The 12372-nt window shown below is 37.3% G+C and overlaps 1 protein-coding gene and 1 pseudogene across 6 annotated transcripts in view; both read left to right on the top strand.

Moving 5' to 3' along the window:
* Positions 1-12372, top strand: part of KANSL1L (KAT8 regulatory NSL complex subunit 1 like) — a 130004-nt gene that overhangs the window by 48475 nt on the left and 69157 nt on the right. For all 5 annotated transcript variants that reach the window (XM_079134628.1, XM_079134624.1, XM_079134626.1 and 2 more), the window contains exons 4-5: positions 1701-1898; positions 4004-4125. In XM_079134628.1, coding sequence (XP_078990754.1) covers positions 1701-1898; positions 4004-4125 — 320 coding nt within the window. The remainder of the gene's footprint in view (positions 1-1700; positions 1899-4003; positions 4126-12372) is intronic.
* Positions 4953-8175, top strand: LOC306658181 (axin-2-like; annotated as a pseudogene). Its single transcript has 2 exons — positions 4953-4989; positions 5153-8175. The product of its transcript is annotated as an axin-2-like (transcript).

Raw genomic sequence — 12372 nt, 5'->3', positions numbered from 1 at the left:
AGAACTGAAGTTTTCTTTAGTTTTTTTTTTATATTTTGGTATGGGGTATGGTACTGAGACTTGAATTCAGGGCACTCTACACTGAGTTCCATCTCCAGCTCCTTTTATTTTTTGAGACAGGGTCTTGCTAAGTTGTTGAGGTTGTCCTTGTGATCCTTCTATCTCAGCCTCCTGTGTAGCTGGGATTGCTACACCTGATTTCTTTTCCTAAGTTTTTAAGAACAGACCCTGATTCTCTATATTGTCCCCAAAGGATTTAGTCTTTATCCCTTTCTTTGTTCTTGGATCATCATGGACCTCTCTTTTTCACATACTAAGTTTTGACTAGGGCAATATTTTAAGAGGAAAAATAGATCATAAAGTTGAATATGTCTCCCAAATTGCATTTTAAAAACAGCGTTCTTTATTGATCTAATTATAGGAGGCCCTATTCTTATAAAAAGATAGTATTTTAGAGGTTTGGAAACTGGGCTTTTGAAATTCAGGATAGATTTGTCCGTAGAAGTAATATAATAAGTATGGCAATTATGAAATAAATCTGATCTGAAGTAGACTGGCCCATAATATAAAATGTAATCAAACCAAAGGGAATTGCAATTAAATTGATATGATGATAACCTGTGTTTCTTTAGCATAGGTGCTTATGGAAATCCTAGTGAGAGTCTTGTAGAAATCTTAAATGAATACTTTTAGGAGTTTTCGGGATTAATGGTACTATATCTATTGTATCTAATCTAATTTTTAAAACATCAAAGGAAACAAGAACTTCTTTTGAATATGTTTCCTCAAATTTCTTGATGGTCCTATTGTTGTATTCCAAGAAAATCGTCATTGAGGTCAACAACCAGACCCCTTCTTTTTCTGAAAAATTGACATACAAGTATTATTCTAAATATTACTTTTAAAAAGTAATGTATTTTCTATTTTTACCAAACATAATTGTATTACAACATAATAAAATATATTTTTAATACCATACTTGAATATGTCCATTCTAAAATTATATTTCATCTTAAGCTAAAATATACCACATTATCATCTAAAGTAGTTTCCATTTATAATAGGACTTATCCATGATACAAGTGGCCCACAGCAATCATTTAATTTATTCAGTTCTTGAAATAATGTACACTTATATTAATATTTAAATAATTTTCCACTGTAAGAATATATTAGCCCCATTAGGAGCTGAATGCTTTTCAACTAACCTATAGAAGCTTTTTAATATATGTGCAGGGGGGAAAGGTGGTAAAAAGAGTAGGAAGGGAAGAAATTTTACTCCAAGGACTATGAAACCAATAAGATCATTTTCCTTAGTCTTTCCTGTCTTCTCACCAACATTTATCATTACTTGTATTCTTGATAATTGCCATTCTGATTGGAGTGAGATGGAATCTCTGCATTTCTCTAAATGCTGTGAAGTGTTTATTCAGTTCCTTTGCCCATTTATTGATTGGGTTATTTGTTTTCTTTTGGTGTTAAGTTTTTGAGTTCTTTAAATAACTTAGAAATTAATGGTCTGAGGAATTGCACACATTTTAAATAAGCCAATTTTTTTAAAGAGTTAAACTGTATTTTGAAGTGTATGTTTTGTGATTCCCAGGGATAATAGGTTGTATAGTTTCATGTATGCTGTAGTATTAGTGATTTTAGTAACCAATTTGTTTCAATTTCATCTCTTTTCATTGTTCTTTGTCTAGGGGATAGTGATCCTAGAAGAATGTCAGCTTCCAAACGACATTTTGAAAAAACAAATACAATTTGCAGACCAAGCAGCTTCATTAAACACTACAGGGAATCCTCAGGTTCCCCCAGGGAATCAAGATCCTTTACCAGAACAAGATTTTGAGATGTCACCAAGCAGCCCTACCCTACTTCTTCGAAACATAGAAAAACAGGTAAAGTCAGAATAGAGCATCTGTGGTATGAAATAACTTTTCATCAATTTTATAAATTATTCAAATAAACATTATTATATATGTGTCTGCCTGGGATATGGACTAATAAAATTGACTATTTTCTAGGTGCAGTGGTGCATGTCTGTAATCCCTGTGATTCAGGAGGCTGAGGCAGGAGGTTTGCAAGTTCAAGGCCAGCCTCAGCAACTTAGTGAAACTCTTAACAACTTAACCAGATTCTGTCTCAAAATAAAAAATAAAGACTTGGGATATAGCTCAGTGGTAAAGCATCCCTGGTTTCAATCCTAGTACCACAAAAATTAATTGGTTAATTTAACAAATGAATAAATAAAATTGGCTATTTGACATTACACCCAACTAAAATATTTGCTGTATGACTTGTCTTTATTTTAATATCAATATTCTTTAAATTATTTAAATTTTAATTGGGACATTAGCTTTAAAATGATAATTCATCTATTCTAGGGCTAGAAAATCCTTTTTCTAGCAAAATGGCTTATCACTAGACGTTTTTCAGTGGGAAAGAACAGTGGTATTTGTTAAAAGTGGTTAATAAATCTGAAAAGACCAATTTACTGATCAGAAATTTAGTGAAAGGCAATATTGGAATATGAGTGTTTTTTTAAATGAGTGTCTTTATAAAGAATGATTATGTAAATGGAAAGTCAGAAGAGTCTCTAACAAATCACTCTTATTACAAAACTTTCTCTGGTATCTAAATTCTATCGTAAATAACTCCAGAAGTTTGATTATTCTGACATATCTAACCTATATTTATATTTATCCATTGCAACTAGACAGATCTGTCAGAGCATAATCATTCTTGACCACTACTACATATTACTGTTCCCCTAGGAAATTATGTAGATTCATATCTGCCTACATCTAATTTTCCTGGATTTTTCTCTTTTTTTTTTTTTTTTTGGACGCTGGGGATCGAACCCAGGGCCTTGTGCTTACAAGGCAAGCACTCTACCGACTGAGCTACCTCCCCAGCCCCTTTCCTGGATTTTTCTAACATAAACTGTGAAGTAATTTAGGGATTGGTTCCTTCTAAACCAAAATATAGTGTATATTCTCCTATCCCATATTTGTTAGGTGTATAATTACCTAGAGTTTCCTTAGTTGGAATATATGATCAAACCACTTTTATGAATATTTTGTAATTCAGAAAGTTATTTAGTAATTCATCTGATATTAAATTGGAATGCCTGAATTGGATCCTACCTCCATTTCTTAACAACTTCATAATAGTTGTTCAAACTACTTAATCTTTCTATCCTATGTATTTCCTCATCTGTACTTGGTATTCATAGTGATATCAGTAGTTCTAATATCTACATGGAATATTAGTTTTAAAGATTAAAAATACTCTAAATTTGGTGCCTAGTATAATGCCTGACACATAATAGACAATAAAGCATAGCTATCATTTTTTATTATTAATGTGGTTGTCTCAAGAAAGATGCATAGATATTATTAGCTGGTTTCAAATGTTCTAGAGGATGGGATTGGTATATAAAGGAATTGTAATAAAAATGGATATGGAAAACAATGAATAATTTAAAATCTAAATTGTTGGGGCTCAGTGGTGCATGCCTATAATCTCAGCTACTCAGGATCACAAGTTTGAGGTTGACTTGGGTAATTACTGAGTCCCTGTCTCAAAATAAAAAATAAAATGGGCTTGGGGGACTGGAGTTGTGGCTCAGTGGTAGAGCACTTACCTAGCATGTATGAGGCACTGGGTTTGATTCTCAGCACCATATATAAATAAATAAATAAAGTAAAAGTCCATCGACAACAACAAAAATTAAAAAAAAAAAAGAGCTTGGGATATAGCTCAGTTGCAGAAAGTCCATGGATTCAATCCCCAATACTGCCAAAGGAAAAAAAGAAGTAAGTTATTTAGTAAAAATTTAAAAATTGTTGTAAAGTAAACCATCTTCCTAGATGAAAAAATTTATTAAAATATAACCAACACATGCTTCACAAGAAGTTAAGTATTTAATAGAACTATAGATCTGTGAATTAACTCACATCCTTTCCTTAATAATAGTAAAAGATTGACTGTTTTCTTGTAGAGTGCACAGTTAACTGAGATCATCAACAGTTTGATTGCCCCTCTCAACTTGTCTCCAACTTCATCACCACTCTCCTCTAAATCCTGCAGCCATAAATGTCTGGCTAATGGCATTTCTAGGAGGTAGGTATCAGTGGGATAATTATGCTTCTAAATTTGGCTTTACTCATCTAATTTTGTTTTGATTTTGTTGATTCTTAAGTATTATAGCTATATTTTTCTTCTATGTTAAGGACTATTAGAGTATAATTAGTAGACCATAGACACAGTTTTAGATAACAATAAACTAATATAATTAAGATAAATATAATCTTCAGAATGAGAGAGAAAGCTTTTTAGAAAACCATATAATGTTTCTAAGAAGAACTTGCCAGTGATAACATTTGCTACAGAAGTTCTGCCTTGTTTACCATACCTTCCATTTTGAACCCTTTGTTTTCTTAGCACCATGCTGCTTTTGCAGTGCATTTAGAGGAAATACAGATCTTAGGTATAGGTTGGGCACAGAAGATTGGAAAGTATCAACAAATTTCAGCTTAAATTTTTATTAATTGTTTTATATCTTCTGTAAAGTGATTTTTTTTCTGAATGTAATCAATAACTTATCACTAGCACCTTATTTTTATTTTTTATCAGCAAAATATATATTCTATGAATTCTAATCCTTTTTTAAGAAGAGTATTCTGTTTTATTTTCTTTACTTTTCTTTTTGAATTTTTCCTTTTAAAGATGCAAGTAGAAGACATTAAGAGAATATCATTTGTGTGTCTATTGTCTAATTTTTTTCAAATAAAATTATAATTTTATTTAAATTTTAGCTGCTTTTCTTTAATTACCATACAGGAATAAGTATCATTTAATATTAGAAAAATATTATATTAATAATTGTATGATTTAGTATTTAGAACTTTTTGACTCCCTCCCCTGTGGGAGACTCCCTATGTCCTCCCATGCCCGGGCCTGCAGCTGTTTGCCAAGGGAACAGGGGTGGGGGTGTGCAAATCAAGGGGAAGAGGCTCAGATGAGCCCCTGCTGACTTGAGAGGGATACCATACAGATTGCTGAGAGGAACTGAAAAAACAAAAACAATTCCCAACTCAGTGACAAGAGCTCCCTCACTATGAGTAGTGCTGTTGGTGACTCCTCCTAGATCCCAGCAGCAGCTTCTGTGAGGATGCCCCTGTCTCTTGGTTCCAGGCAAAGAAGGGGAGGCCCCAACCTTCCAGCAGGGGATGGGCAAAGGGCCAGGCTTCTAAACCCATGCCTGTCTCCTCCAACGCCAGGTGAAATGAAGATGGGTTGGGGGAACCTGAGGGGTGGGCATCCCCTGGTTCCCCACTGACTAGGTGGATCAAGTCCCTGCACTGCTTGTTGGGTGACAAGACAGTGCTTACATCCTACGGACTTTCCTGGAGAGGGAGAAATTTGTGGATACCTTAGACTTCTGGTTTGCCTTCAGTAGATTTCAGGCAGATGAACCTTAAGGATACCAAAACTTTGAGAGTAGCCAAAGCGATCTACAAGAGGTACATAGAGAACAACAGCATTGTCTCCAAGCAACTGAAACTTGCCACCAAGACCTACGTAAGAGGGCATCAAGAAGCCACAGATTGACTTTATCATGTTTGACCAGGCATAGACTGAGATCCAATTGGTGATGGAGGAAAATGCCTGCCAGATGTTTTTGACTTCTTATATATATCTCGAACATGTGAAGGGGAGAGAATACAGCTTACGTGAATAATGCCTGATGAAGGAACAAAAAGGTCTTGTGTGGCTAACCCCCACCTTGAATGAAGAGGAGGAATGGACTTGTGCTGACTTCAAGTGCAAACTTATGCCCATTGTGGTTGGCTTGTCCAGCAAAATTCTGAGGGCCACAGCCAGTGTGTGGTCCATAGAAACTTGAAAATGGATACAGGTCCCTCAAGAGGAGTGACCCTGTCAACTCATACCACGTGGGTTCTGGCTGTGTCTTTGCACTAGCCACCATTGCTAATGACAGTGAAATATGCTGAAGATGCGCTGACAGATGGTTCCATGTCCTTGATGGACAGTAGCATAGATGGAATCCCTCCTTATTACATGCAGAATAAGAAACAGTTCCAGAGAGAAATGTATCACAAATGTCTCTACCTCATCTCCAGAGAACCCACCACCTGCCCAAGGAGGTGACGCCCTTGGAACCCCCCTGCCTTCGCTGCTGAGCTTGAGGCTGGAGATGGTGAAGCTGGGGAGCCACCATGGCCTGAAGGAGAAGCTGCTGCAGATCCTCTAGGACAGAGAAGAATGGGTCTGAGCAGGCCCTGAGCTTGCAGTGTGTGTGTTGGGGGGGTGCCTGCTCAGCATCCCCTGTGCCTCCTGCCCTCCAGCAGCTCAAGGAAGACCCTCAGATAATTCTGGAAGACCACCTGTCCAGAGTCCTCAAGACCCTTGGTTGCCAGTCACCCGGCATGGGCCACTACAGCCCACGCTCCAGCTCCCTGGACTACCACCACCACCAGCAGTACCACTCCCTCCTCCCACCCAACGTCAATCTGCCCTGGGCAGCTGCTTGCCCGCTGGTTGGGATCAAGGACTTCACAACGTAACAGAGGAGGAAGCACATCCACCACCACTACATCCACCACCAGACCATACCTAAAACCAAGGAGGAAATCAAGCCTGAGGCTACACAGAGGCTGTGTGGCTTCTGCCCTGGGGGCACCAAGTATTACTGCTACTCAAAATGCAAGAGCCACCCCAGGGCTCCAGATCCTGTAGCCCCGGAGCAGTTTGATGGCAGCAGAGACAGTACCTTGCCCAAACTAACTGGGAAAGGCACAGAGCCAGGCCTGCCCCTGGCTGCCAGGGAAGGAGGGGCCCCTTGCCGAGCTGGGGCCCTGCAGCTTCCTGGGGAGGAAGAAGACAGGTCGCAGGATGTCTGGCAGTGAATGCTGGCCAATGAGCGGCAGAACACGCCCAAGCCCCATACTGCCCAAATCACAAAAAAAGCCTACCCCTTGGAGTCTGCCTGTGTGTCTCCAGGGTAAGGAGTCAGCTGGCATCATGGGGGACAGTGGGCACCCCTAACCAGCCACCCTGCCCCGCCACCATCCCTTTACCTAGGGCCCTGCAATGCCTCCCCTGACACCACTGAACACTCTGGCACAGCTGGAGGAGGCCTACTGCAGGCTGGCAGAAGTGTTGAAGCCCCCAAAGCAGATGTGCTGTGCAGCCAGCCAGCAGAGGGACAGGAACCACTTGACCACTGGTCAGGCAGGAGCTACACCCTTTTCCAACTCAAACCTGGCTCCAGAAGATCACAAAAAGCCAAAGAAACTGGCAGGAGTCCACCACTCCAGACCAGTGAGTTGGTTGTTACTTTTTCTGTGGAGAAGAAATCCCATAAAGGAGGATGGTGAAGGCCCAGAGCTTGACCCAGGGCCACTTTAAAGAGCAGCTCAGCAAGAAGGGAAATTATAGGTATGACTTCAAAAAAGCAAGTGATGAGTTCACCTGTGGAGCCGTCTTCGAGGAGATCTGGGATGATGAGAATAGTGCTCCTACTGTATGAAGACAGGATTCTGAGTAAAGTGGAGAGGATTGATTGAGCCTCTGGGTTCTGGCTTTGGCGAATCGGTAACTGAAGCCTGAATGCCTGTGTTGGACTTAAGCAATAGCCACACAATATTTTGAAGGAAAATTAAACCAATGAAGAAGACTAACTCTAGGGAAGCATTGGCCACTGGGCCTTTGGGAGGGTGGGGAAGGTTGATTTTCATTATTCATGTACTGGGTACTGAGATAAGAAAAGCCAGAATAGTTTATTAAAAACATGATCACTGTGGCTATTGAAGATGCTGATTGTTTGAGAGACTGCCATACATAATATATGACTTCCTAGGGATCTGAAATTCATAAACTAAGAGAAGCTGTATATAACTTACCTGAACAGGAGTCCTTACTGATATTGAACAATTGATTCCCCCAGCCCCTGTTTATGCATATGCTACTGTAAACATGGAAGTGGGAGAGGAAGATTAGTCATTCTGTCTTCACTTAGGAGTGGAGCTGGGAGTGAATGAATGGTTTCTTGGTGAACAGAGGAACTATGCCTTGCACTGCCTTTCTCCTGGGGAGGACAGACATCTTTTTTTTTTTTTTTTTTTTTTTTAAATAGTGCCCTACCATCGGCACATGCAGAAATTGGTGCATTTTTTACTTCTATGCTGCTTTGTAATAAAGGTCTTGAGGGTTGGCTGTGTTTCCACATCTCACTTTTGGAGTGGTCACATTGATGGGATGCTCCATTGTGGAGGAGGGGATGCCTTGTTGGGGCCAAGTGCCTTGGTCACTCTGGGACCAAGGCTCCATGTCTTGTAGCCTCTCTCAGGCGGGGGGCCCAGTGGCTGAGGCCAGCGGGGATTGCTACCTTGTGGTTCAAACTGTGCTTGTATTGAAGTGACAGTCCTTCCCGCCCCCCCTCAATTAATTCATCTTTGGACCACAGCCATTCAGGAAACTATTTCCCACCCCTGCCACCACTCTGTAAATCCAGGTGTGGGGAACCTAGCAGCACTTCTCCTCCAGACACTTCACCTTGGCTTTGGGATTTTGCATTAAGTTAATCTGTACATTGTTTGCCATCGTTACCTGTACCATACGTCTGTTTATAGTGTAGGTCAAAAGAGTATTAATCCACTATCTCTAGTGCTTGATTGAATCAGTACAGTATCTGTACCTGCATGGGGACCCCCTCCACGTGTTGCCCTATATTGAGGGCTAATGCTTCCCTTGATTTTTGAAAGGGGTTTACTTATAAATATATTTTATGCCTTTTAATTACAAGTCTTATACTCAGTGACTTTCATCATGGCATTTTGTTCTACTTATACAAATTATGCATTATAAAGAGTTCATCTAAGGAAAATTACTTGGTAAAATAATTATTGTAATTTAGGGATGTAGCCTTTATTAATATTTTATATTTAAAAAAAAAACAAAACTTTTTTCATAGAGCATTAAATGAAGACTCTTACCATGGTAAAAATCATGCTAAGTAGCTCTCACATTCTTTATAGGTGGATATAAACCAAATCTTAAAATTTAAAAAATGCCACTACTTGATTTTTATTTCTAGTTTGTTTTTGTTTTTTCTTTGTGATCCTGAGGATTGAACCCAGGACTTGGTGCATGTTATGCAAGCACTACGCTATTGAACTACACCCCCAGCCTAGTTATTTTGAAAGACTGATTTTCAATACTTACAGAGTTTTAGTTTTACTGGGTTATTTATCCTTTATTCCATTATGGGAATAGTTTTTTTCATTGATTTTTCTTCATTTTTTGTTGACTTTATATGCATCCTTGCATCATTGAGTATTTACTTTGAAAGTAAAGATCCTTGCATTTTGTATAGGGCAACTATAATAACCTTATTTGTAAGACTTCTAATTAGAAGAGTCATAACATAAGCAAGTTAATTACAAGTTAGACCATAAAAAGGTGTATGAATATTGTGATTTGAGGCTAAGATTTTTATTTTATTTTTTTACCCAATCAGGTACTTCTCTGTTACACATGTGCATACATGTGTATCTTCTTTTTCTTTTTTCTTTTTTTTTTTTTTTTTCCAACCAGAGGAAGTTTAATAAATACATGGCTGGAGTCAGGAGGATTTAATATGTTACATTGACCTTCTATATCTATGTGTTACACATCCCTGGATTCAACCAACCCTAGTCAAAATTATTCATAAAAGTATTCATCTGCACTGAACATGTGCAAATAATTTTTCATGTCATTATTCCCTAAAATATATTTATCAGAACTATTTACATAGTTTATGTTGATTAGGCATTATTAGTAATATAGAGACTTTATATGGGAGGACATGCATAGGTTACATTGAATACTACATCATATTATATAAGGGACTGAATCCCCCAGTGATACCAAGGGATAACTGTACTTGCCTATAATTATGGTCATTCATCCACAAAACATTTGTTATTTGATATATACCATGTAACCAAAGTTGTAGAGATATAAATATGAAGAAAACAAAGTCTGCATTTATAATTAACTCAGCCTAATGGTTAAAACACATAACATTTAACTTATAATATCATGTAATAATAGAATTTTGTGCAGTTATTTGAATACTTGATAATAGCTGTCACAGTTGTAAAAGATACCTCATAAAGATACATAGATCCAAATGAAAGAAACGCAAAATTGGCTTTGCTTACTAAATCATATATTTTCAATTGTGTCTACTTAGAGTTCAAAGTTTTTTTCTCGATAAAACCTAGTAATTGCCAGTAATTGCTGGTGATTGCCTTTTGCCTGATGTCAGTTGTTCCTGTAAATTCATTTAATGATTTACTTTTGAAAGTTTCAAAATCTGTGAAAAAGTTTTGTTTGGTAAACTTAAAAGCAGATAAAAATGTGTTCTTTAAGTTTTTGAAGTGTGCCAAAACGTTTTAATTATATATTATTTTTATAACAGAGAAGTCTTTTTCAATCTGCTACCTATGTAACATGCATTTCAAAAAAATCTCTTCATATTTGTTGTCAAAATCACATTTCCCTTGAAATTCATTAAAATATTTTATAAAGACTCTACTGTTTATGATAATATATTATCATGTATAAATCTTTTCACCTGGAACATAGAAACTGAAATATAATGCAGTTAAAAGGGTAAGAAACTGAAGGGAAAGTAAAACATTTTGAGGAAAATGTGGTTTATTGTGTCATGCCAGAGAGGTACTGAAAAATGTCTATTTGTTTTGTCAGTTATGAGTTAAGATCTTAGAGCAGCTTAGTAGCATGGTGAAGAAAGAGATAGGAATGAGTTAACAGCCTGTAATCCCACTGACTCAGGAGGCTGAGGCAGGAGGACCACAAGTTTGCCCTGGTTACTTCTGAGACCTTGTATAAAAAAAAAAAAAAAATGGCTGAAGATGTATGTAGCTCAGTAGTAAAATACTCCTGGGTTCAAACCCTAGCACCACCACCACCACCACCACCACCACCACCACCACCACACACACACACACACACACACACACACACACACACAAAGAATGTTAATAAGGGAATAGAGATGATGTATAGATGGGGAGTCAAATTATATTTCAAGACTGCTGACTGTAAAAGCTATGATAAAATTAACACACAGGAACTTTAAGCATCTTTATTGAAAGAAAGAATCTAGAAGTGGAAAATATAGAAATAAATACTTGATCACAAAGTCGTGAAGGAGAAAATACATTTGCTCTTTTGCAATGTTTTTTTTTTTTTTTTTTTTTTTTTTTTGTTCCCCTTCATTACTAGGGATTAAATCCAGGTCCTTATTCATGCTAGGCAGGTAATCTACCAATGAGCTACACCCCTAGCCAATACTCTTGTTCTTTATGTCATGAAGGAGATGAAGATGGATGTCAGTGCAGTTATTTATGAAGTGATTATACCCAAGTTAAACTGGGAAAGGGAGCTTAAGGAGTCACTTGAAGGTTTGTATAGATATTCACATATAAAATGTACCTTCTTGTCCCCTCCCTCTCTCTCCTTTCCTCTTCAAATTCAGGAGACTAAACTCAGATTTCTAATTGGGATAACTGATAAAAAAATTTAAAAGTACAGTACAACTACTCCTAGAAATAGAGGAAATGGAAAAAGGCACAGGCAAATGATACATCTAAAAGCAACCCGTAGTGGGGTAAAGACCTTATCTTTATTGGAGTCATATTTACTTTTATAATATATATATTTTTATATGATCTTAAAATCATTATTGTACCTAAATTATAAAAGACATTTATAAAGTCTTAAACCACACTTGACAATAATTCTATTTATCCTAATCCAACTTCTGCAATTATATATCATCTTAAAATGTACATGCTGGGTATGTTAATATGTAGTGTAACACTAAATAGATTATTAACCAGGAATTCAAATTTAGGTCTTTCTTACAGATATTGAAAGATAGCATTTGATTTTGTGAGGAGTAAATGAGAAAGCATATACCAGGCACATAAGGAAGAGCCTATTGTTAGCCATTGATATTTTTATATTGATAATTCAGGCTCATTGCCACAACCACATTCTCAAGGACTATTGAGATAAATAGCTATATGTCTGTAAAATAATTCATTTAACAAATACCTGCTGAGTGACAACAGTAGGCCAGTCACTGGATTGTGCACTGATGTATGATGTTGAACAAAACAGATAAGGTCTCCATCCTAGTGGTCTAAGGTCTAGTTGTGGGAAAAAAACGATACCGTTTTAGTCAGCTTCTTTGCCACTATGACCAAAAGACCTGACAAGAACAATTTTAAGGAGGATAAGTTTATTAGGGGGCTTACGGTTTCAGAG

The sequence above is a fragment of the Sciurus vulgaris genome (genome assembly GCF_902686455.1).
Source record: "Sciurus vulgaris genome assembly, chromosome: 3".
Classification (NCBI taxonomy): domain Eukaryota; kingdom Metazoa; phylum Chordata; class Mammalia; order Rodentia; family Sciuridae; genus Sciurus; species Sciurus vulgaris.
Note: the sequence above shows the minus strand (reverse complement) of the source record. Positions and strands in the feature narration are given on the sequence as shown.